General features: G+C 40.6%; 1 protein-coding gene across 2 annotated transcripts in view; it reads left to right on the top strand.

The window, feature by feature from the left end:
- The window catches only part of LOC117518431 (phosphoglucomutase-1-like), a 70,757-nt gene that overhangs the window by 875 nt on the left and 42,390 nt on the right, over nt 1-27,492 (top strand). Inside the window, exons 2-7 of one of the 2 annotated variants that reach the window (XM_034179549.1) lie at nt 928-1,139; nt 4,217-4,303; nt 5,078-5,303; nt 16,073-16,188; nt 22,781-22,922; nt 27,159-27,268. In XM_034179549.1, the coding sequence (XP_034035440.1) occupies nt 928-1,139; nt 4,217-4,303; nt 5,078-5,303; nt 16,073-16,188; nt 22,781-22,922; nt 27,159-27,268 (893 nt within the window). The remainder of the gene's footprint in view (nt 1-927; nt 1,140-4,216; nt 4,304-5,077; nt 5,304-16,072; nt 16,189-22,780; nt 22,923-27,158; nt 27,269-27,492) is intronic. The other variant, XM_034179551.1, reaches the window with a different exon arrangement.

Here is a 27,492-nt window from a genome sequence, read left to right on the forward strand (position 1 = left end):
TTTACAGACGCTGCACCGAGACATTGTGGTGAAGAAAGAACTGAGCCAGAAGGCGAGGCTCTCAATTTATCAGTCAGTTTATACTCCTGTGGTAATGAAGTTTGGGTAATGGCTGAAAGCATAAGGTCCCGGATACAAGCAGCAGAAATTAGATTCCTCCTTCAGGGTATTGGGGCTTACACTCCTGAACAGGGTGAGAAGCTCAACTATCCAGGAGGAACTCAGAGTAGAGCCTTCACATCGAAAGGAGCCACTTAAGGTGGTTTGATTATCTCCCTAGGGAGGTCTTCCAGACATGTCCAACTAAGAAGAGACTCCAAGGAAGACACGCTGGAGATATTTCCCAGATGTCTTGGGAACACCTTGGGATCTTTTGGGAAGACTTACAGGACTTAGATGAGGATAGGGAAGTGTGGGATGAGCTGCTTAGTCTATTGCCACCACATCCTGGAAATGTATAAGAAAATGAATGAATGATTAAACTCAGACACAGTGTCTCAAAAAGCTGGAGCTGCAATGATTAATTGATTATTAAATTAATTGACAAATATTTTGAGAACGGAGTTTTGAGTCTTATTTTTTTTAAATGTCCAAATTCTTTGATTTCAGCTTTTTATATGTGAATATTTTCTGGTTTCTTTACTCCTTCCTGACAGTAACTTGAATATCCTTGGGCTGTGGACAAAGCTAGGCATTTGAAGACATTATCTTTGGCTTTGGGAAACACTGATTTATATTTTCTACCATTTTATTACTTTTTATGTATCAAACAACAGTAACAGATTAATCACTAATCAAAATAATCATTATTTACAGCACTACACAAACCAAAGTAATTATTATATTGGATTTGTAAATAACCTTGTGATACACTTGCTGAACTTCATTTACTTTAGTTGATTACTTTTTCACCTTTACCTTGTTTAGTTCTTCAACAGGCTGGCAGAAACCCATCACATGCAGCTCTCAACAAATACTGGACCCCAAGAACTGTTAAATTGAACTTTGATGATTTCTGTGACATCCTCAAGTGTGAGAAGCAGATGGAGGAAAATGAGCTGATAAGAGCTTTTAAAAAGATGGATATTAACAGTGATGGCTACATTACACACAGTGAACTGGAGAAGGTCCTCACTACAGTGAGTAGCCTAAAATCATTTACATTTGACAAATTCAGAGAACTAGCCAGCATAGGCAGTTTTCAGATTTGCCTACCAAAGCCAGATCAAGTGAATTAAATTGTAAAAGTCACTGATTGGTACAGCTCATGCTCAAACAACACAGTTGTCAGAATTTGACATTCACTCACCATATACATGAATGTCATGGTAATATTGGGCTTGCATTTATTTCTGTGAGCTGTTCTTTTACTGAGGCAAAGTGGTTGTAAGCTTCAGGCAATTAATGACTTCCTGGACTCAGCTGTCAGAAGTATGTCTCATTGTATCTCAGTTCAGGGGCTGCGTCCTTTGAAAGCTGCATTTGCTGACCACATGCATAACAGAGGTGTGACTGTATTGTCATGGCTTCTTGGAATATGGCCAGCGAGTGCAGTCTTCTTTCCTCCAAAAATGAAGGATAAAGCAGGTGTATCCTTTGCGACCCAAATAATCCTAAGAGCCATTGTGCAGTTTGTTTGTTTTTTCCTTCAAGACAAAGTGATTGGTATATTTTAAAAAACAAAAGGATAATTTTGGGCTTCACATATGCAATTACAAATATGTTTATAACTAAAGTATAAGTAATTATAGAAAAATGATAACAGCTACAGGGTACACCCACTATGCTAACTAACTACACTGTCAGGGTTGCTAGGTGACTGGGGGTAGGGGTGAGGAAAGCTAATACTACAATCGCAGAATGCTCCGTGGGCTCGACCATCTCATTTCAGAATGGTTGGCTTGGTTTCTGTGAGCTCAGGAGGCCAGATCCTTGTAGGATGCAGCCTTTGAAGTATGCAACCCCTGAATTGAGACACATCTCTCTGTGTGGTGAAATTGTTGAATTTGAAGAGGCATTCACTTATGTTGGCAGTGACATTATTGTCCTTATTCTTTGAGATCAAAAGTTATGTGGGAAGAGCTTATGGAGTTATGAAGTCACTGGACAGAGGTGCTTTATGATGCCAATATCTTTGCAGGAGAATGATTGGCCAAGCCTTTAGGACACTGGTGCTTCCTGCCTTTCTGCATGGTTGTGAAACGTGGAAGCTAACTATCGACCTAAGGTAACAACTAGATGTCTTTGGTACAAGGTCTCTGTGGAGTATCCTTGGGAACAAATCAAATGCCTTTGTGTGGAGACTAAGATGAACAGTTAAACTTGGATTGTGAAGGAGTGTCAACTTTGACATTTTGGCCATGTGTCACGTTTCTCTGTGCATGATCCAGCACAGAGTTGCCTGAGTGTTGAGGACCCCAGTGGCTGGAGAATGCCATTGCCTGTGCCTCACCTGGTTATGGCAGATGGATGGTTACTTTCAAGATGGTGATAGACCGGTTGTCTGCCTAGATGGCCACTATCCAGGGCCCTAGGCAGTTCTGTGTTGTTGTGGATGCAGTAAAGTGCACACCAGCGTATGCTCCCAGACTTAAATTGACAAAGAATTTGGTTTACAGTTTGTAATTTGTTTTGGGTTTTCTGAAATCAACACATGGTAACATAATATTTGGTTGTCTCTTTGAAAGTTTGACCTTGACTACCATAGATGCTTATAGTTGCCAATAACAAGGTTCTAGTGGAAGTCTGACAAGATAATTGACCGCTCTTTTCGGTAGAATTAGTAGAGTGCTCAATTAAATTCTTTGGTTTCCTCGCACAGACCTGGGCCCATATCCACAAAACAGCCTATGGTTAAAAATAGTTCCCAGTGATGTTATTCTAAGAAACATCTTAGAATTCCTCGAATTCTTAGACATTTCTTAGAATTTTCCCTTGGTAAGATGAAAGTTGTCCACAACAGACCTTAGGTCTTAAGAGAGCTCCTAAGGTGCCAAACTGGTAGGATTAGGGAGAAGGACTTTTAAGAAGCCTAAGAGTGTCTGAAGCAGAGAAGATGGCAGAAAAGACAGAGGAAGCAGAGATATGACAGTGAATCAGTAACACGCTACCCACTTGATCTAAATAATTATTTTATGTTAATTTGCTGTCTTAATGTATTTTTAAATTGTTTAGGTTCTTGTTATCAATATGCACACTGTTAATATTATCATTATTTTTATTATTTTTATCAGTATTATTAATATTGTTATTTTCTTTTATTATTACTTCTATTTTGTCGTTGAATTTTTAAATAGACCACAATGGAAATAAGTGTTTTCACTTTCTTGTGTCATGCATGTATTTTTAACATATTTACAATTATATTATGTACTTATATTGAACTTACGAAATAAACTCACACACATGCCTGCACGGCTGTAATGTGGAGAAAGTGAAGCGCTGTGATTACTTTCCGGATGCAGTGTACCTTCATCATGTCTAACAGCTGTAAGAGTGTTCTCTGCATTTAATGCCTCACCTTCACACCTCCAAACATACCTCTGGTCATTGTAGCCAAATGCAGTCTATTTTAGCCAAACATCTCAATCTTTGTGTCATCTGACCACACAGCTTTTCTCCAGAAGAGTTTTTCTTTTTCCACGTGATCAGTTGCAAACTTAAATTGAGCTTGAAGGTGTTACTTTTGGAGTAAGAGCTTCTTTCTTGGATGGCAGGTTCTCAGTCCACAACAGTGTAAATCGCTTGAATGTAGAAAGTGTCACTGGCTTTCCCATAGCTTCCAGTTCATGGTAGGGCTGTGTCTTAATGGTAGGGCTGTGTCTTAATGGTTTCTGGCCATCCAAACCAATTTCCTATGATCTGAAGGTGACAGTTTGAGTTTTCTTCCATACATTGATAAAGTGCTTATTAACTTGTACTTATGGTTTTATTGGATGACTTTGGAATCTGAAGATGTTCTGTTTTGAAGAGGCATACTTGACGGGTGTAAAACTGCAGTAATTTTTCTCATATGTGCACTGAACCCATTAGACTTTTTCAATGTACATACTATGTGTTGGTCAAACCAATGAATTGAAAGCCCAACATTGCCATGACATCCATGTCAGTGAGGAATTAATGTAAACCTTTGTCTACAACTGTGAATTTTTGATTTATTTTGGATTTATTTATTTATTTATTTATTTTTAACTAAATGAAACGTCAAATTTTGCAGAGAGGAGAGAAAATGACTTCCGAAGAAGTAAATGCCATATTTTCATTAGCAGACATCAACAAAGATGGCAAGTTGGACTATAGAGAGGTAAATCTGAATTAATTAATTTATTTTCTTTCTCTTTCTGTTGCCATTTTGCTCTTTGCCTCTCTGGTACTTTGGTTTTCATGTGTTGAAAATATCCTTATCCCATTGGACATCAGTCATTCAAACATTTTGTTAGTCATGGTGGGTCATTGCTATAGTTGAACTCAAAGCATCCACATCATAATTCAGAATGATTTCATCTACAGCTGAACTTTACCAGTAATTGACCAGTCACTTGGGATAATTGAATTTTATACCTCTATTGTTTCCTGCTTTAGGTTTTGCGTGTGCTGTAGTATGTTGCCTTGGTAGAATGTAAAAGTGGTTCATTAGCTGTTGCATGATCTTTCTAATGAAATTTGACAAACTGGTTGTTGTAAGAAAAACAACCTATATACTTTAGGTAATTATCCAAATACAAAATAGAGAGCTAACTTTTTTTTTATTTTAATTGACAGAATGGGTATTTTGCCTGAGTTATGCCCTTTCGTGTGTGTGTTGTTTTATGTATTATAACAAGAAATGCACATTTGTGTGAACTCGTGAAAGAGAATGCATTGAAGGATGAATGTATCTTTGGCCTCGGTTATTTCTTTCAGTCTGGCTTTTTGACAAAGTGGTACAGAAAATGCTGAAATCACTTCAGCTTTTCAACAATATCCTCCAAAATTGTCTTCATTCCATGCCATATCCAAGATAAAGGCATTGCATCAAATTGCCTCAAACCTGTGCTCATGTATCATCTGCTTACTGTGGGTTTCCTGTTGCTGTCAGTTCTGCAGATTGCTTGTGTCTACAGTAGAACAGTGTCAAATGGCTGCTTTGGAGAGGCTCCAGGCTGATGCCAAGCTGAAGAGGCAGAACTTTGGCAGCCAATCAGACAACCTGCCAAAGAACTGTGTGTCCTCAGCATCATCGTCCGCATCATCACAAGCTGCAGCAACTCATCCTCAGCCGTTTGAAACATCCAGGGCTGATTCAGACGTTGCCCTCAAGAAAGGTGCAGCATATGGAAAATGCTCTCACACAAAAATAATAAAGAATTTAAAGGGAGTGGCACCTTTCATACAGCAAATGCAGATCCAAATATTTTAAATTGAGATTTTTTTAAGTGAGATCCAGTTACAATTTAAATGTCTTTAAAATAAAAAAAGAGAGACTTTAAGACAATCATTTAAAGACGCAAAAATGTGTTTATAATAGCAGTGCCTCCAAATATTTGTTTTACCTCTAATTTTCTGATAATGCTTTACTTTGATCTGTTCTCTTGTAACATCACAAACATCTATAGTCACACACTTCTTTGTTGGCATTCACATAGGTTATGATCGAGGCATGATCATATAGCCCCCCCCCCCCTTTCTGTTATTTGGCCACAATATTTAGAGGAAGAGTTGTCAGAGTACATTCCTCTGCCAACACGCAACATGCAGTACTTCATAGTGTTTTAAAAGATGTATTGTCATTTCTGGATTTTTGATATTATGAACATTTATCATTTTTTATTCCATCCTAGAGCAGGTAACTTGGTGAGATAAGGATTTGGGCTACCAGTAAGTCATCTGTGTCCTTGGACAAGACACTTCATCTACATTGACCCAGTCCAAACAGCTGTAAATAGATTCTAGCTTTAGCTTTGGAAGTAACTGGCGTCTCCCAGTGAGAGTCATAAGATATGGAGCACCAACAGGCCAGAGGGACTGTGTAGTATAGGACTTGCTTCTCTTCTTGTTCTTTTATTACATACATATATATATATGTATATATATATATCTATATATATATAAAATTCTGCGGAAGATACTGTTAGGAACACTGGTGAAAACATGCTCTGAGCACCTTGCCAGGTACTCCACCTGGGCCAGCAGCCTTCGTGGAGTTCAATGCCAGGAGCACCCGTCTCACTTTACTCACATCAATACTTAACTATGAGTGCATTTTAATTAAAGGTAAAACCCTTTTTATTTTTGAGAGCAGCAAAAACAGAATTTTATAAGAACGTTGGCCCAGGAGCAATATTTATTATCAGTTGTGTGCTCACATCTGTCTCAGATATGATTTTGTACAGCAAAGTGGTACTGAAAATACACAAGTAGTTGTATGTACGTATGTACTGGTGACAGTCCAGCTCCCCATTTTTAGGTGCCAATACACCTCACCGATTAGTTTTGATGAATAAATAATAGCGTTGTTATTGATCAATTTTTCACTCCTCTGTGACAAATCACCTCATTAAGACAGTCTGTACATTATAATAGCCGCACAATTAGAGCTGCTTCTTTGGAGGGAGGAAACTATGAAGGGGTGTGATTTGGGTAATCATTTCTGTCATTAAGTGATTGATCAAAGCGCCATCTAAACTGATAAAAAAAAAAAGAAAAATGCTGCATCTCAGATTTGGCTTTGGGGAGAAGCCATACAATAATTTATTTATTGTATAAATAAGCAAGAGCTGTGAGTGTGTTACTTTTGAGAACGTTTATGAAGGTGGGGGTTCACGTATTGAAGAACCACCAACTCAACTAGAGTCAGAGGAACTGAGATCTAAGATGAATGAACCAAGCAGCAGCAGCGGTGGTGAGATAGATGTTGTTGATTTAAGTGGTCACTCCATGTTCACATTATTGATTTGGAGGATTCCACCACTTCTTACAGGAGAGATGATGAGGGATTAGATTGTGTTTGAGAGGAGGACCAGGCCACCACCAGTGCAAAAACAAATGAGCTCCCACATAGTTATTGGGATTATCACATTATCTTGCCTGTCCCACATATTGATTTAAACCCCCCCCCCCCCCCCCCCCCGTTAACATTTCAACAAGGCTCTTGTCACAAGATGCTACATGATCACATGTATTGATTGGGTTATTCTCTGTGCAGATGGATTTTCTGAAGAGTAGTGAAATTTCAGCTACAGTTTGCCATGAGTGCCCCATGGGAGGCTTAAGCCAAGATTTTTATCTGTTTTCATTTAACAGTGTCCTTCTCTGTTCCACTCAACCATGCAGCTGTGACTGGTGGTGCAACAGACAAAGGTTGCACTGTGCAGTCTGTCCAATCATAGCCACAGAAGCCTATAACTCCTTCAGAGTCGTCATGGGTGTCGCATTGACTTCTCTCACTAGTCTCTTTCTTGCACCATCACTCTTTTTTTTCTGAGAACTGCCTACTCCAGGCAGATTTACCGTGAAGGTGAACACAGGCTCTGTCACTGATTCAAGTGACGTGTGGGAACATGTGCTTGTCGTGTGTTGTGGCCACCGTGACTCTACAGAACTACCTTGGGTCCTGGATGGCAGCCACCCAGGCAGATAACTGGTCCATCCCCACATCTTGACACATGACTTCATGACTTTCTTTGCTAATAAAATTTTAACTATTAGAGAAAAAATTACTCATAACCATCCCAAAGACGTATCGTTATCTTTGGCTGCTTTCAGTGATGCCGGTATTTGGTTAGACTCTTTCTCTCAGATTGTTCTGTCTGAGTTATTTTCATTAGTTACTTCATCCAAACCATCAACATGTCTATTAGACCCCATTCCTACCAGGCTGCTCAAGGAAGCCCTACCATTATTTAATGCTTCGATCTTAAATATGATCAATCTATCTTTATTAGTTGGCTATGTACCACAGGCTTTTAAGGTGGCAGTAATTAAACCATTACTTAAAAAGCCATTTCTTGACCCAGCTATCTTAGCTAATTATAGGCCAATCTCCAACCTTCCTTTTCTCTCAAAAATTCTTGAAAGGGTAGTTGTAAAACAGCTAACTGATCATCTCAATCAATCAATCAATTTTTTTTATATAGCGCCAAATCACAACAAACAGTTGCCCCAAGGCGCTTTATATTGTAAGGCAAGGCCATACAATAATGATGTAAAACCCCAACGGTCAAAACGACCCCCTGTGAGCAAGCACTTGGCTACAGTGGGAAGGAAAAACTCCCTTTTAACAGGAAGAAACCTCCAGCAGAACCAGGCTCAGGGAGGGGCAGTCTTCTGCTGGGACTGGTTGGGGCTGAGGGAGAGAACCAGGAAAAAGACATGCTGTGGAGGGGAGCAGAGATCGATCACTAATGATTAAATGCAGAGTGGTGCATACAGAGCAAAAAGAGAAAGAAACAGTGCATCATGGGAACCCCCCAGCAGTCTACATCTATAGCAGCATAACTAAGGGATGGTTCAGGGTTACCTGATCCAGCCCTAACTATAAGCTTTAGCAAAAAGGAAAGTTTTAAGCCTAATCGTAAAAGTAGAGAGGGTGTCTGTCTCCCTGATCTGAATTGGGAGCTGGTTCCACAGGAGAGGAGCCTGAAAGCTGAAGGCTCTGCCTCCCATTCTACTCTTACAAACCCTAGGAACTACAAGTAAGCCTGCAGTCTGAGAGCGAAGCGCTCTATTGGGGTGATATGGTACTACGAGGTCCCTAAGATAAGATGGGACCTGATTATTCAAAACCTTATAAGTAAGAAGAAGAATTTTAAATTCTATTCTAGAATTAACAGGAAGCCAATGAAGAGAGGCCAATATGGGTGAGATATGCTCTCTCCTTCTAGTCCCCGTCAGCACTCTAGCTGCAGCATTTTGAATTAACTGAAGGCTTTTTAGGGAACTTTTAGGACAACCTGATAATAATGAATTACAATAGTCCAGCCTAGAGGAAATAAATGCATGAATTAGTTTTTCAGCATCACTCTGAGACAAGACCTTTCTGATTTTAGAGATATTGCGTAAATGCAAAAAAGCAGTCCTACATATTTGTTTAATATGCGCTTTGAATGACATATCCTGATCAAAAATGACTCCAAGATTTCTCACAGTATTACTAGAGGTCAGGGTAATGCCATCCAGAGTAAGGATCTGGTTAGACACCATGTTTCTAAGATTTGTGGGGCCAAGTACAATAACTTCAGTTTTATCTGAGTTTAAAAGCAGGAAATTAGAGGTCATCCATGTCTTTATGTCTGTAAGACAATCCTGCAGTTTAGCTAATTGGTGTGTGTCCTCTGGCTTCATGGATAGATAAAGCTGGGTATCATCTGCGTAACAATGAAAATTTAAGCAATACCGTCTAATAATACTGCCTAAGGGAAGCATATATAAAGTGAATAAAATTGGTCCTAGCACAGAACCTTGTGGAACTCCATAATTAACTTTAGTCTGTGAAGAAGATTCCCCATTTACATGAACAAATTGTAATCTATTAGACAAATATGATTCAAACCACCGCAGCGCAGTGCCTTTAATACCTATGGCATGCTCTAATCTCTGTAATAAAATTTTATGGTCAACAGTATCAAAAGCAGCACTGAGGTCTAACAGAACAAGCACAGAGATGAGTCCACTGTCCGAGGCCATAAGAAGATCATTTGTAACCTTCACTAATGCTGTTTCTGTACTATGATGAATTCTAAAACCTGACTGAAACTCTTCAAATAGACCATTCCTCTGCAGATGATCAGTTAGCTGTTTTACAACTACCCTTTCAAGAATTTTTGAGAGAAAAGGAAGGTTGGAGATTGGCCTATAATTAGCTAAGATAGCTGGGTCAAGTGATGGCTTTTTAAGTAATGGTTTAACTACTGCCACCTTAAAAGCCTGTGGTACATAGCCAACTAACAAAGATAGATTGATCATATTTAAGATCGAAGCATTAAATAATGGTAGGGCTTCCTTGAGCAGCCTGGTAGGAATGGGGTCTAATAAACATGTTGATGGTTTGGATGAAGTAACTAATGAAAATAACTCAGACAGAACAATCGGAGAGAAAGAGTCTAACCAAATACCGGCATCACTGAAAGCAGCCAAAGATAACGATACGTCTTTGGGATGGTTATGAGTAATTTTTTCTCTAATAGTTAAAATTTTGTTAGCAAAGAAAGTCATGAACTCATTACTAGTTAAAGATAATGGAATACTCAGCTCAATAGAGCTCTGACTCTTTGTCAGCCTGGCTACAGTGCTGAAAAGAAACCTGGGGTTGTTCTTATTTTCTTCAATTAGTGATGAGTAGAAAGATGTCCTAGCTTTACGGAGGGCTTTTTTATAGAGCAACAGACTCTTTTTCCAGGCTAAGTGAAGATCTTCTAAATTAGTGAGACGCCATTTCCTCTCCAACTTACGGGTTATCTGCTTTAAGCTACGAGTTTGAGAGTTATACCATGGAGTCAGACACTTCTGATTTAAAGCTCTCTTTTTCAGAGGAGCTACAGCATCCAAAGTTGTCTTCAATGAGGATGTAAAACTATTGACGAGATACTCTATCTCCCTTACAGAGTTTAGGTAGCTACTCTGCACTGTGTTGTTATATGGCATTAGAGAACATAAAGAAGGAATCATATCCTTAAACCTAGTTACAGCGCTTTCTGAAAGACTTCTAGTGTAATGAAACTTATTCCCTACTGCTGGGTAGTCCATCAGAGTAAATGTAAATGTTATTAAAAAATGATCAGACAGAAGGGAGTTTTCAGGGAATACTGTTAAGTCTTCTATTTCCATACCATAAGTCAGAACAAGATCTAAGATATGATTAAAGTGGTGGGTGGACTCATTTACTTTTTGAGCAAAGCCAATAGAGTCTAATAATAGATTAAATGCAGTGTTGAGGCTGTCATTCTCAGCATCTGTGTGGATGTTAAAATCGCCCACTATAATTATCTTATCTGAGCTAAGCACTAAGTCAGACAAAAGGTCTGAAAATTCACAGAGAAACTCACAGTAACGACCAGGTGGACGATAGATAATAACAAATAAAACTGTTTTTTGGGACTTCCAATTTGGATGGACAAGACTAAGAGACAAGCTTTCAAATGAATTAAAGCTCTGTCTGGGTTTTTGATTAATTAATAAGCTGGAATGGAAGATTGCTGCTAATCCACCGCCCCGGCCCGTGCTACGAGCATTCTGACAGTTAGTGTGACTCGGGGGTGTTGACTCATTTAAACTAACATATTCATCCTGCTGTAACCAGGTTTCTGTTAGGCAGAATAAATCAATATGTTGATCAATTATTATATCATTTACCAACAGGGACTTAGAAGAGAGAGACCTAATGTTTAATAGACCACATTTAACTGTTTTAGTCTGTGGTGCAGTTGAAGGTGCTATATTATTTTTTCTTTTTGAATTTTTATGCTTAAATAGATTTTTGCTGGTTATTGGTAGTCTGGGAGCAGGCACCGTCTCTACGGGATGGGGTAATGAGGGGATGGCAGGGGGAGAGAAGCTGCAGAGAGGTGTGTAAGACTACAACTCTGCTTCCTGGTCCCAACCCTGGATAGTCACGGTTTGGAGGATTTAAGAAAATTAGCCAGATTTCTAGAAATGAGAGCTGCTCCATCCAAAGTGGGATGGATGCCGTCTCTCCTAACAAGACCAGGTTTTCCCCAGAAGCTTTGCCAATTATCTATGAAGCCCACCTCATTTTTTGGACACCACTCAGACAGCCAGCAATTCAAGGAGAACATGCGGCTAAACATGTCACTCCCGGTCTGATTGGGGAGGGGCCCAGAGAAAACTACAGAGTCCGACATTGTTTTTGCAAAGTTACACACCGATTTAATGTTAATTTTAGTGACCTCCGATTGGCGTAACCGGGTGTCATTACTGCCGACGTGAATTACAATCTTACCAAATTTACGCTTAGCCTTAACCAGCAGTTTCAAATTTCCTTCAATGTCGCCTGCTCTGGCCCCCGGAAGACAATTGACTATGGTTGCTGGTGTCGCTAACTTCACATTTCTCAAAACAGAGTCGCCAATAACCAGAGTTTGATCCTCGGCGGGTGTGTCGTCGAGTGGGGAAAAACGGTTAGAAATGTGAACGGGTTGGCGGTGTACACGGGGCTTCTGTTTAGGGCTACGCTTCCTCCTCACAGTCACCCAGTCAGCCTGCTTTCCCGGCTGCTCGGGATCTGCCAGGGGGGAACTAACGGCGGCTAAGCTACCTTGGTCCGCACCGACTACAGGGGCCTGGCTAGCTGTAGAATTTTCCACGGTGCGGAGCCGACTATCCAATTCGCCCAGCCTGGCCTCCAAAGCTACGAATAAGCTACACTTATTACAAGTACCATTACTGCTAAAGGAGGCCGAGGAATAACTAAACATTTCACACCCAGAGCAGAAAAGTGCGGGAGAGACAGGAGAAGCCGCCATGCTAAATCGGCTAAGAGCTAGTAGCTACGCTAAGCTAGCGGATTCCTAAAAACACGCAAAGTGAATAATGTGTAAATAATTTAGAGGTGATTCAGCAGAGTGAGTGCTTTAGTTAAGGCACATAAAGATTACACTGGGAAACAAATCGTAATCTAGATAACTAGATCAAGCTAACTGCGCAGATTAAACAGCTAACAGATACAGAAAAACACCGCTGTGCTCCGGAACAGGAAGTGATACAATACCGCAGTGAGAGCCAACCACCAATCCTCTGCATCATCTGCAGAGGATTGGTCTATTTGAAGAGTTTCAGTCAGGTTTTAGAATTCATCATAGTACAGAAACAGCATTAGTGAAGGTTACAAATGATCTCCTTATGGCCTCAGACAGTGGACTCATCTCTGTGCTTGTTCTGTTAGACCTCAGTGCTGCTTTTGATACTGTTGACCATAAAATTTTATTACAGAGATTAGAGCATGCCATAGGTATTAAAGGCACTGCGCTGCGGTGGTTTGAATCATATTTATCTAATAGATTACAATTTGTTCATGTAAATGGGGAATCTTCTTCACAGACTAAGGTTAATTATGGAGTTCCACAAGGTTCTGTGCTAGGACCAATTTTATTCACTTTATACGTGCTTCCCTTAGGCAGTATTATTAGACGGCATTGCTTAAATTTTCATTGTTACGCAGATGATACCCAGCTTTATCTATCCATTAAGCCAGAGGACACACACCAATTAGCTAAACTGCAGGATTGTCTTACAGACATAAGGACATGGATGACCTCTAATTTCCTGCTTTTAAACTCAGATAAAACTGAAGTTATTGTACTTGGCCCCACAAATCTTAGAAACATGGTGTCTAACCAGATCCTTACTCTGGATGGCATTACCCTGACCTCTAGTAATACTGTGAGAAATCTTGGAGTCATTTTTGATCAGGATATGTCATTCAAAGAGCATATTAAACAAATATGTAAGACTGCTTTTTTGCATTTACGCAATATCTCTAAAATTAGAAAGGTCTTGTCTCAGAGTGATGCTGAAAAACTAATTCATGCATTTATTTCCTCTAGGCTGGACTATTGTTATTCGTTATTATCAGGTTGTCCTAAACGTTCCCTGAAAAGCCTTCAGTTAATTCAAAATGCTGCAGCTAGAGTACTGACGGGGACTAGAAGGAGAGAGCATATCTCACCCATATTGGCCTCTCTTCATTGGCTTCCTGTTAATTCTAGAATAGAATTTAAAATTCTTCTTCTTACTTATAAGGTTTTGAATAATCAGGTCCCTTCTTATCTTAGGGACCTCATAGTACCATATCACACCAATAGAGCGCTTCGCTCTCAGACTGCAGGCTTACTTGTAGTTCCTAGGGTTTGTAAGAGTAGAATGGGTGGCAGAGCCTTCAGCTTTCAGGCTCCTCTCCTGTGGAACCAGCTCCCAATTCGGATCAGGGAGACAGACACCCTCTCTACTTTTAAGATTAGGCTTAAAACTTTCCTTTTTGCTAAAGCTTATAGTTAGGGCTGGATCAGGTGACCCTGAACCATCCCTTAGTTATGCTGCTATAGACTTAGACTGCTGGGGGGTTCCCATAATGCACTGAGTGTTTCTTTCTCTTTTTGCTCTGTATGCACCACTCTGCATTTAATCATTAGTGATTGATCTCTGCTCCCCTCCACAGCATGTCTTTTTCCTGGTTCTCTCCCTCAGCCCCAACCAGTCCCAGCAGAAGACTGCCCCTCCCTGAGCCTGGTTCTGCTGGAGGTTTCTTCCTGTTAAAAGGGAGTTTTTCCTTCCCACTGTCGCCAAGTGCTTGCTCACAGGGGGTCGTTTTGACCATTGGGGTTTTTACGTAATTATTGTATGGCCTCGCCTTACAATATAAAGCGCCTTGGGGCGCTATATAAATAAAATTGATTGAATTGATTGATTGATCTTGAAATTAACCATCCATCTGCAGCAGCCAGGTGAAACGAGTGTCTCCTTCGCCTTCTCCAGCTCCTGTGTTCTTCAACACTCAAGTACAATGTGCTAGATCACGCACGCAGAAGAAGCATATAACATGGCCAAAATGTCGAAGTCCTGACGCTTTCTCACAATGCGTGATACTTCTCAACTGAATCTCCAGATATAACCTTTCATTTGACACAAACTTATTCCAGAGGTACTCTGAAGAGTCCTGGTAGATGGTAAATGGAGTGCATTTATATAGCGCTTTTCCATCTGCATCAGACACTCAAATTATGCCTCACATTCACCCATTTACACAAACACACTCACACACCGATGTCAAGGTGCTGCCACGCAAGGCGCTCACTACACAGTCAGGCTGGGGTTTGAACGGAGGATCCTGTGGTCTCAAGCCCAACGCTTAACCACTATACCATCACCTCTCCTACCAAAGACATCCTTGCCTTAGGTCAGTGTTTAGCTTCTTTAGTTTCAATTCAGTTTCAGTTCACATTATTTACATGGCACTAAATCACAACATAAGTCACTCCAAGGTGCTTCACAAAGGTAAGGTCCAGCGTTACCCACCCCTGTGAGCAAGCATGTAGGGAACAGTGGTAAAGAAAAATGCCCTCTGGTGTTTTTCAAGGAAGAACAATCAGTATCCAGGTTTTCAATGACTTTTTGGATGGTGAAAATGTCAAACCTGTGAAAAGATTCACTCAGTCGTGACATTCATGTGTCTGGGTTCTCAGTGTTTGAGATCAAGAGATGCCTGGAAAGAGCTTATGGAGTCAAGAAGGTTAGGTGTTTGGTGATGCCAGTAGCTTTGCAGAAGACTGAAGGTCCAAAACTTTAGTCCTGTTGTTTCCTGTCTTACTGTGTGAATGTTAGACTTACGGTATTATGACGTTATTGTGGTTTGCCAAACATTAAAGCCATGACAGCATTTACCAGATAACTGATGTCTTTAGTTTGATAGTAGTCATTTTCCAGCAGCAGTTATCCACTCGTGATACAAGCACTCAGTATAGCACATTGAAGCATTTGTTAATTCATGTTTCAGACCATCTTTGTCCACATTCACACAGGATTTGTAATTTGTTCCTCTGTATTGAAATACTACAGTCAATACAAAGCAGATCCATGGCAAATACGATGACACTGGCACTAATTATTTCACTGCTTTGGTAATTTGCTTTTAGGCCTATTGCATTACGTGGCATCTCGACTTCCTGGGCTTAGAGACAATCAGTCTCCTCATTACAGAATTGACATTTTCTGGCTTCAGATAGTGTTCATATAAAAGTTGTGCAAGATAATGGATTTGAGCGGGTGCAGTTGTATCGTTTGTAATTTAAAATGCCCCCATTATTAATTAAAGGCTGTCGATCTAGAGCTCATGTTTTCTCACAACCCAGATACCCATTTTTATTTGAACCTAAAAATGAAGGCTAGTTTATAGTGGCAAGTATGTTTGTCACTAATATTTCTTTTCTGAATGTGTGTTTGAAACGGTGAAGGCTGCATCTCTCTAATTAGTCCATCTTTTTCTGGTAGAATTTTTATGGTTTCATTTATTTAGAGTCATTTGGGAACATGCATTTTGTGATATGACTTTGTGCCTCACTTTGAATTTGCATGTATGTTTCAGACAATCGACCATCCTCCCGTCCTCCTTCCGCTCGCAGCAGACGATTGTCCATGACCAACTCAATCACAGTGTCAGCAAGTGGCGCTAAAACAGTAGCAGAGCCTTCAGGTTTACAGGTAATCTCCCCCCCCCCCCCCCCCCCCCCCCCCCAGGAGGCATCCAAATGGATATAACAATGACCCTAAATATCCCTCATTGTATAAGAAGCATATATAAGCGATTTCAGTATCGCGTTGTGTAAAATAGTGTTTTAAATCTATCTGCGTTCCGACCCTCACCTATGGTCATGAGATTTGGCTCATGACCGAAAGAATAAGATCGCGAGTACAAGCGGCCGAGATGAGTTTCCTCCGCAGGGTGGCTGGGCGCTCCCTTACAGATAGGGTGAGTAGCTCGGTCACTCGGGAGGAGCTCGGAGTCGAGCCGCTGCTCCTCCACGTCGAAAGGAGCCAGCTGAGGTGGCTCGGGCATCTTTTCCGGATGCCACCTGGACACCTCCCTGGAGAGGTGTTCCAGGCACGTCCCATCGGGAGGAGGCCCCGGGGAAGACGCAGGACACGCTGGAGGGACTGTGTCTCTCAGCTGTCTTGGGAACGCCTCAGGGTTCCCCCGGAGGACCCGGGGATGGTGTGTGCGGATCGGGAGGTCTGGGCGGCTTTGCTTGAGCTGCTGCCCCCGCGACCCGACCTCGGATAAGCGGAAGAAAATGAATGGATGGATGGAGCTATATTTCAATTTCAATTTATTTTCATTTTTATAGCACCAAATCACAACAAGTTGTCTAAAGGCACTTCACACAAGTAAGGTCTAACCTTTTCAACCCCCAGAACAAGCACACAGGCGACAGTGATAAGGAAAAACTCCCTCTGATGATTTGAGGAAGAAACCTCAAGCAGACCAGACTCAAAGGGGTGACCCTCTGCTTGGGTCATGCTACTGACACAATTTACAAAGCAATTCACAAAACGAATATACAGGAAGTGTTGCCGGTGCACAGGACGGGAGGGTTACAGAAACAGACACCACTCCCATCTCTGGATGGAACCGCACCTCAAACAGAGATTAAAAAAAAAACAAAAAAACAGAATCAGGCATCAGAAAGACAACAAATACAGTATAATTTGTCACCATTAAGCAACAAGAAAAACAGAAGAAATACTAAGGTGATCACCAGCTACAAGCCCTAAGCTTCACTAAAAAGCCCAGACTTTAGATAACGTTGAGGCCACGGCCCACTCTGTTTCCTAATAAAATGAATTTTAAAGAGTAAGAAGCATAGTAACATAATATGCCAGTATGCTAGCTATACGAAAAGGGAAAATAAGTGTGTCTTAAGTCTGGACTTGAAAGTCTCTACAGAATCGGACTTTTATTGATGCAGGGAGATTATTCCACAGAACAGGGGCACGATAAGAGAAAGCTGTGTGACCCGCAAACTTTTTATTCACCCTAGGGACACAAAGTAGTCCCGCACCCTTAGAACACAAAGCCTGGGCCGGTATGTAGAGTTTAATTAAGTCATCGAGGTAGGGAGGTGCCAGTCCGTGAATAATTTTATAGTCTAGTAGCAGAACCTTAAAATGTGATCTCACTGGGACAGGAAGCCAGTGAAGAGATGCCAAAATGTAATATGGTCAAACTTTCTTCTTTGTGTCAAAAGGCCGGCAGCAGCATTTTGAACCAATTGGAGACCCCTAATGCTGGACTGCGGTAAACTAGAAAATAGAACATTGCAGTAGTTCAGTCTAGAAGAAACAAATACATGAATCAGGGTCTCAGCATCAGCCATAGACAGGATGGGAGGAATCTTCACTATATTTCGCAGGTGGAAGAAAATAGTCCTAGTAATATTTTTAATGTGGAGGCCAAAGGACAATGAAGGATCAAAAATTACCCCAAGGTTCCTCACTTTGTCAGTGTGATGTATGACACGTGAGCCTAGGCAAAGTGTTAGCTGGTCAAATTGATGCCAGTGTCTCACTGGACCAAGAACCATCATTTCAGTCTTATCAGAGTTTAAAAGAAGGAAGTTGATAGACATTCAGCTTTTCACTGATGCAAGGCAATCTTCTAAGGATTGTATGTGAATGAGATTACCAGCAGTTATCTGCATGTATAACTGAGTATCATCATCATAGCAATGAAAGATAGTCCCAAAATGCGGCAATATGTGCCCAAGGGGAACTACATAAAGGGAGAAAAGCAGGGGGCCTAAGATGGACCCCTGTGGAACCCCAAATTTCATGTCACTAAGGTTATAGTACTGTACAAAACAGTGAGAACGACTGGTTAGGTATGACGCCATCCATGCAAGGGCACTCCCATTAATATATTGTATAGTTAAATATCATTGTTTAGTGTTAAAAATCATCAAGGTTTCTCAGTTCTGTTTCTGTTATGTCTCTCCTGCAATTAACAGATTTTTGCCTTGAAACGGCTTGTTTTAGACTTAAGTAGGTATGGAACAGAAAGCCGTATTAGGACTCCCATTTGTTCCATCAAACATGCCTACTGTCTATGACACGGACTGTGGAATAAAGAAGGGGATACACAGTTTTCTAAAGGGAATGTAAAGGAGATGTACGTATGACTGTTACTTGATGTTTCAAAGGTAACTGCCAGAAAATAATGGTTTACTTCTCTGATTTAGTGCATTTCTGTGTGGAAACTGTCTCACTGACTGATGAGCACACTCGTCTGCAGCTACTCCATCATCAGTCCAGCATCCACGAACAATCCAGCAGATGACTAAAAAAGACCACATGGATAAACTAACTGTGTTGTCAGTCCCTAATGTGACATAACATTGGTGCTCTGCTGCTGTCGCTGTAACCTAGTGCTTGTGATCAGTGAATTTCACTACAGAGTGAGTAGAGTAGATTTATAGTGTATCGATCCCATACTCTTTGTTTTCACTCTTTGTGGCTTAACTGTGTCTGGTTTTCTTTGCAGCAAAGAAAAGGAATAAATAAATAATTGCCCGTTTTCCGTCTCTCAGATTCAAGCACCATGTTGAGATTGGAAAAGGCCAGACATGATTTGGTGTTCTAAAAAAAATGTGCACCTGGAGATTACGTCTCCTCGTTGTGTTGTATTCCTTACTGCCACAGGCTGATTTGGAAGTGGTGGTTCGAAATCGTCTGTGTTTTTGTCCGTGTGTGCCTGATTGTGCCCTGCTTGTGTGACTATGTTGTTTTCACCGTAAAAAATAGAAACTTGATCGTGACAGTTTTTAACTAATTCTCATGGTATTTTATTAATTTTCTGTTGAAGTCTGATTAGTTTTTTTTCCCCCATGAATGCGTGATCACTTTGTTGGTTTGTTTGTCAGACTGTTATCAGCATTACTCAAAATGGTTTCAGCTTGTCTTGACAAAAGGTAGTGGAATTATCTCTCTTAATAAGAAGAAGCATGTCTGAAATTTTGGACCTTGATGTGGATTCTGGATAATGCAATTTTACTTTCTCTTTTCCTCACATTTAAATTAAATGCTCAAATTTTTTCAGCCAAGCTCCTCGATACGTGGTTGAAGGATAAATCTTATCTTGATGAAGAACTTATTCAATTTTTGTGTTGTTTGTAATGTTTGATATTTTTGAAAAACTAATAATGATCTTAATAATTAAGCGTGTCCAGTGGCAGACAGATGTTCAGGATCATAATCTCTTCAGGCCTGGTCACACTGACTAATAAAGCAATGAATATAGAGCCACATATGGATTTGTCAGAAATTTCAGGGATTATTTGAATAATGAGCCACGTATAAGATGGTCTTCTGAAGGAATTACAGGAAACAGATGTTAAAAAAAGGCTTCAAGGGCTTTCTCAGCGTGGAACCTGCTCTGTTGCAGGTAGCCTGTCCTGTCCTCATAGCCGCCAGGTACTCGGACAACGGGTCTGTAATAGGTTTGTCCTTGTAGTACCTCATACACAAATCACCCCGCTCTATTTTTACTAAATTTTGAATGTCTTGAAATTAGCACCACGCTCAAAGATGAGTCTTGTTAGCTGAATGATCTGCCTCTAAGACCCACTATTCTCCCATGTTTCTTGAATAACTCCACTCGTACCAAAACAAAAACACGCTATGTAACTCATTATTCATCATTCATTATTTAGTGAAAATATATGGGTTTGCAGATGAGGGTAGTGCTAATGAAGTTCCTGTTTGTCCTACATGAGAAAACAAATATGCATTAATGCTGTTAGTCACAACAAAAAATTGGAGGCTTGTTCATCCTTGTTGGAGGTTTGTGCTCTCTGAGTTCCCTTTTACGGTTATGTGTTGTGTTTGTGGCTGGTTTGGTGACTTGCGACATTAGGTATTGCAGTAAATTATGGCTGTGGCTGCAGGAGGTGACAGTGCCTGTATTAGTCTGTGGGCTGACCCTCTCTCTATGGGAGCGTTATTTCTCAGACCTTTAAACAGTGGATGGGTGCCTGTGGCAATTTCCTTCATTTAATGTTGTCTGGACAAACCATCAACGTGTTATGTTTTGATCTTTTATGCCTCTCACAGCCAAAGATAAATACTTTTGAGAAAATGGGTTTTGTCTAAAGGAGTGGCATGTTACGTCTTTATGGACCTTCCTTTGTTTAATGTGGTGATGTATTTGTTCACTAAAAGGATATATAGCCTATTCCAGCCTTGCTCAGCCCTCAGTGTCCTCTTACCGCGCGTCCACATCAACTGTGTTTTTGTTTAATGTGTCTCCAATGAGCAGAAGGAAAACTTACTTGTTTTGATGTTCCTGTTCAATGTCAGATTACAACCTAATTTTTGTTGTGCCACTAGATGAGGCAGCAATAGGATTTCAGAAGGAAAGAAATATTAGGATTCATAAATAATGCTAAAGTAGGGTCTTGATAGTTTTGAATGACTGCCAGTGTAAGATTAGAAGAGCTGTAGTTATCAAAGTTAAATACACTTCAATTTGCCGTATCACATCCTCGAGAGAGTGTTACTTCTGCCTTGAGCTGAAATCTGGTGTAACACGTCTGCCCTCCTCTGGGTCTGCATGGCTACAGCAGTTGTTTATTTACTGCTGAAATGACAAACTATTAGCATGCAATAATGAACATGCCCCCTGAAGGTTGGACTGTTAATTATCACAGTGGCGGTTTCTGTTATTCAAGTAAGGAATCTCGGTGCTATGATTGACTGTTTAATTCACTTTTCATGCCAAAATATTCTTTCTCATCACATGATCTATTCTGCTTTTAATAAGAACCGCAAATTAGTTTTGGTTTCTATTGAATGAATAAAAGCATTTTCTTGTCAATTTGTTTCCAGAGCAGTTTTCTGGGAATTGATTTGGGATTTAAAATGCAGCCACCCATCACAAGCCTGCAGGGATAGTTCACAAAAGTGTGAGGTAAAACAGATTATTATGTTCTAAATTTGATATAAAATATAATGTAGTATACCTCAGTGTTTTTGCAGTGTAATATATATATATATATATATATATATATCACTCATCTGATGAGGACATTTTCTACTGATTGGTCCCAGCCACCAATGAAATGAAATTTATACACTTGGCAAGGTGACACTGTGGCTCTGTCTCTCCTGTGACATCATCCAGATCCACTACCGCGTCTGGATTTTTATTTATTTATTTATTTTAAATAAAGATTAATTTTACCCTTATGACTGCTAATGACTTCAAAAGGAATTCATCTCAGGTTGGTCATCTTCTGAATTCAGTCAGATACTAGACTAGACCTGAATTCTACTGTTTTATAATGTGTGTGTGTGTGTGTATATATACATATATATATATATATATATATATATGTATATGTATATATGTATATGTATATATGTATATGTATATATGTATATGTATATAATGTGTCAGTAACAAAACAAGTATTTATGTATGATAAAATGAAATGACAGAAGGAAAAGTCTTGAACACGCTCACTGCAATTTATTTAATACTTCTTACAAAATGAAGCTTCGAGATGCCTCCTGTATGCAGATTATGTCTCTCACAGTGGACATGCACCTAAGATGAAAATTTCTGACCCCTCCATGACTTCTGCGTGGGAGAACTTGCAAAACTGCAGGGTGTTCAAATACTTATTTTCCTCACTGTGTGTATGTGTATACATATATATATATATATATATATATATATATATATATATATATATATATATATATATATATATATATATATATATATATATATATATATATATATATATATATATATACAGAGTTATTTTTCAACAGTTTGGTTACTGTGGCTCTGCTCTCCACTGTGAACCAGATTCTATACCAAAAGCACATTTTACCATCACAATATGTGGTCAGTCTCAACATTTTAGGTTCTGCTCCAGCTATAACTAGTAAGTCCCTTCGGCTGCTCCCTTGTTTGCACTTGGGGTCGCCACAGCAAATCCAAGGTGGATCTGCATGTTGAATTGGCACAAGTTTTACGCCGGATGCCCTTCCTGACGCAACTCCAGCTATAACTAAAAACAGGAAAAAAGAAGACAAATCGGATATGTGTCCACAAATGTCTCCCAATCTGGATTAACTGGATCTGATGGGCAGCAATATGTGTTTCCATCTTGTCTTTTTTTTCTTTGTTTTTCCTTCTTGTCTTTTTGTTATGATACGTTATTATCAAGGCAATAAAAAATCATTGATTCAACAGCTTATTGAATGAATCTCCCATTTCACACTGTTTCAGGAGTGGAATCAGACTAACATGAAGGGCTGTTTCTTTGTGGAGGATGATGGGAGTATCAGCTCTCTGCAGTACAACCTCCATCTGGCCCAGAGGACCAATGTCTACATGACCATCCAACCACTGAGGCTCAGCCACACACCTGGTACTGTCAGTTCTACATCACACATTGATCTAATTGTAATAATCGATATACCTAAACATGAAGCTCAGAGGTTAGGAACAAGCACAGATTGTTTTTTTTTGTGTGTGTGTTTGGGGGGGGGGGGGGGGGGGGGTGATATTACTATGAGCTGGTTGCGCCATATGTGATGACACTTTGATCTCAGTGGCCTGACCTGTTCCTAAGGTTAAGAAGACAGGAGGTGGTAGAGTTTTTACACATTGTGCACCAATTTGGAAGAGTTCATTGGCTGATGTCAGGCACTTGAGTTCTCTGTGTTAATTTGATGCTTCTGTTACAAGTCTGTAAATAAAATTTTTTGAATAAGTTCTCATTTCAAAAACTTGTATACGATCAAAAAGTGGTAACATTTTATTGGCTCACACTGTATATCGCTGTTGCGACGGGCTGCAGTGAGCTAGCGCACGGCGCGCACATTGACAGGCTGTCCCAGATGAAATGGACTGTCAGATTATGTGAACACGCAGCGGGTGATCTGGTGATCTGAATGTCATTTCACCCATGTGAGCTCTGGTCCACATGACGCGTTGTCTGTCCTGCGGCGCACCACCCACAGGACACGCATGTCGGGCCGGACACGCATGCAAGGCCAACATGCCAGGCCAGCAGATGTGTACATAAGAGCGCTCTGCTTCATTCATGTCATTTCATGACTGTACGTCTGTGACCATGGGTCATCTACAGAGGAACAGATGGTTCATACTTGTATTGTCCGCTCGATAAGAAGGATTCAATAAAATGTGGTGTTTTTTTATGGTGTGTGTGGTTTGGAATTTTGTTTCTCCACAGCAGAGGTGTGATGTGGTGCAACACATTCCAGCTTTTCACACTCTGTGCACATGCACAAAACCGTCGCCAGTGTGTTGTGCACGCCTGGGCGACTGTGCGTCACTCACAACAGCAGGTGGAATGTTTTGTGGTTACGCATTTTGTGTTTGGTTTATGGATTTTCTTCCGGTTTCTGCATCTTTCGTGTTTTGTGTGAAGGGGCCCTTAGAGTTCATCTGGAAAAGCACTTTCTAAATAAGGCTATTATTATTATTAGTCGTAGTAGTACGACTCCTACGACTTGGAAATGGTACCGAACCCATGGACATGAAGACAGTAATGGCTACAGCAATCTGACATTTGCCTCCATTAACCTTGACACTGGCCTCTGGCTGGCCTTGCCAGGGCAGTTCTGTAATCCATCAAAGTGGACTCTGCATTTGGTCCAAATTGGGTTGGAAATTACATTTCTTGACTTTTATCAAAATAATTTTTTATTGGATGGCTGTTTTGGGGCCAACTTTCATTCATACAATTCCAGAACGCATCTACATATGTGTGCCAGGTTTGATGTAAATTGAAGTCAAAAATTTAAATTTTGACCTTTGTCCTCAATGACATTAACCCCAATGATTGACCTTTGGTAAATGTGATCATGGGTAATTCCAGAACCCAACAACATAATATGTGTGTGCCAAATTTGGTGGCCATGTGAGTGAGAATAATCATTTGACCTTAGACTCCAATGACCTTGAACATATTTCCAAAACAAACCGTCATCAAGTTTGGTTTAAATCGGCCAAGGGATCTGGAAAGAGCTGGGGAACAAGCAAACGTTTCTGAAATTATAGTAAATTAAGGGGGGGGGGGGGGGGGTTGTTTGTTACCTCTGCCAAGGAGGTCGCGTCCAGTTGGTTGGGTTGTTAGCAGGATTACTCAAAAAAATCCTCAACGGATTTCAATGAAATTTTTACCAGGGGTGTATCTTGGCCTAACTTAGAAGTCATTAAATTTTGGTAATGATCCGGAATACGATCCGGATCCAGTAAGTTTTTAAAGGATTCTTTGTCATTGCAGGATAGGGCCACTTTCAACATTTTTGCATCTAACTTTATTAAGACGGATCACAAAGGCTGAACAAAAATTAAGTTACGACACAACAATAATTTAGCATTTGTTTTCCCTCATTGAATAAACTTATTAGAAAATAAAAAAAAACCTTGTGTAGTTCATGCAGTTTCTTTTTATAAATACATTTGCTGAAGATCTAAGGGTTTAACCACTGAATCTGAAACATGACGGTAGATGCGTGAAATGACATGGAATAAGTCTCTTTGCCAAAGGGTATTCCATGTGACATCAGTGACCCTATGGCCTTGGCGGAGGTTTGCGCTCTCCGAGTGCTTCTAGTTTGTTTGTTTGTTTTTTGAGATTCTCCTTTTTTTACATGGGGTCACCACAGCAGATCCAGTGTGGATCTGCATGTTGATTTAGCACAGGTTTCCCTTCTTGACACAACTCCACATTACATGGTTAAAGGGCAGGGTGGTCTTGAACCAGGATTCTACTGCTGTGGAAACAAGCCCACTAACTGCTTGGCCACCATGCTGCAATCTCAAGTTACAGTATGACATTAATTTAATAATCAAGAATCAAATTTATTTTAAAATACACTCAACAAAAATATAAACGCAACACCTTTGGTTTTGCTCCCATTTTGTATGAGATGAACTCAAAGATCTAAAACTTTTTTCACATACACAATATCACCATTTCCCTCAAATATTGTTCACAAACCAGTCTAAATCTGTGATAGTGAGCACTTCTCCTTTGCTGAGATAATCCATCCCACCTCACAGGTGTGCCATATCAAGATGCTGATTAGACACCATGATTAGTGCACAGGTGTGCCTTAGACTGCCCACAATAAAAGGCCACTCTGAAAGGTGCAGTATTATCACACAGCACAATGCCACAGATGTTGCCAGATTTGAGGGAGCGTGCAGTTGGCATGCTGACAGCAGGAATGTCAACCAGAACTGTTGCTCGTGTATTGAATGTTCATTTCTCTACCATAAGCCGTCTCCAAAGGCGTTTCAGAGAATTTGGCAGTACATCCAACCAGCCTCACAACCGCAGACCACGTGTAACCACACCAGCCCAGTACCTCCACATCCAGCATGTTCACCTCCAAGATCGTCTGAGACCAGCCACTCGGACAGCTGCTGAAACAATCAGTTTGCATAACCAAAGAATTTCTGCACAAACTGTCAGAAACCGTCTCAGGGAAGCTCATCTGCATGCTCGTCGTCCTCATCGGGGTCTCGACCTGACTCCAGTTTATCGTCGTAACCGACTTGAGTGGGCAAATGCTCACATTTGCTGGCGTTTGGCACGTTGGAGAGGTGTTCTCTTCACGGATGAATCCCGGTTCACACTGTCCAGGGCAGATGGCAGACAGTGTGTGTGGCGTCGTGTGGGTGAGCGGTTTTCTGATGTGTGTTGTGGATCGAGTGGCCCATGGTGGCGGTGGGGTTATGGTATGGGCAGGCGTCTGTTATGGACGAAGAACACAGGTGCATTTTATTGATGGCATTTTGAATGCACAGAGATACCGTGACGAGATCCTGAGGCCCATTGTTGTGCCATACATCCAAGAACATCACCTCATGTTGCAGCAGGATAATGCACGGCCCCATGTTGCAAGGATCTGTACACAATTCTTGGAAGCTGAAAATGTCCCAGTTCTTGCATGGCTGGCATACTCACCGGACATGTCACCCATTGAGCATGTTTGGGATGCTCTGGACCGGCGTATACGACAGCGTGTACCAGTTCCTGCCAATATCCAGCAACTTCGCACAGCCATTGAAGAGGAGTGGACCAACATTCCACAGGCCACAATTGACAACCTGATCAACTGTATGCGAAGGAGATGTGTTGCACTGCATAAGGCAAATGGTGGTCACACCAGATACTGACTGGTATCCCCCCCAATAAAACAAAACTGCACCTTTCAGAGTGGCCTTTTATTGTGGACAGTCTAAGGCACACCTGTGCACTAATCATGGTGTCTAATCAGCATCTTGATATGGCACACCTGTGAGGTGGGATGGATTATCTCAGCAAAGGAGAAGTGCTCACTATCACAGATTTAGACTGGTTTGTGAACAATATTTGAGGGAAATGGTGATATTGTGTATGTGGAAAAGTTTTAGATCTTTGAGTTCATCTCATACAAAATGGGAGCAAAACCAAAAGTGTTGCGTTTATATTTTTGTTGAGTGTATGAAATAACTGTGTGTGTCATGTCATGTATTCTAATATTCACAAGCTGTTGAAGTAGAAATATATGACTACTACAGGGTAAAGCAGTGGCGAGGTCAAAATTTTAATGATGTGGTGTTGTGATTTTGTGTTATTTTACAGAGAAACCTTCAGCGTGGATGACAGTGGACACAGCTCTCTTTGTCACATCAGCGGGAGAAACCAAAGACAACTCCACTTTAGTTTGTTTCACGGAGTCAAAGGACAAAGAAGTATATTCTTGTATTTGTATATCATTGTGTTGTGAGATGTACCTCTGAACAATCCTTCATAGTCTGTTACTTTCTTTGTAATTCTCTACTGTACCGAATCCTGATACAAAACGCAGTTGCAACAAATACTGAGATCCTGCAATTCTAAACTTCACTGGCATCTTTCAAACAGATTCCAAACGCAGGAGTTAGTTTTTATACAAGCTATTTTATAGTAAAAGCTA

This window comes from Thalassophryne amazonica, chromosome 10, assembly GCF_902500255.1.
Source record: "Thalassophryne amazonica chromosome 10, fThaAma1.1, whole genome shotgun sequence".
NCBI lineage: Eukaryota > Metazoa > Chordata > Actinopteri > Batrachoidiformes > Batrachoididae > Thalassophryne > Thalassophryne amazonica.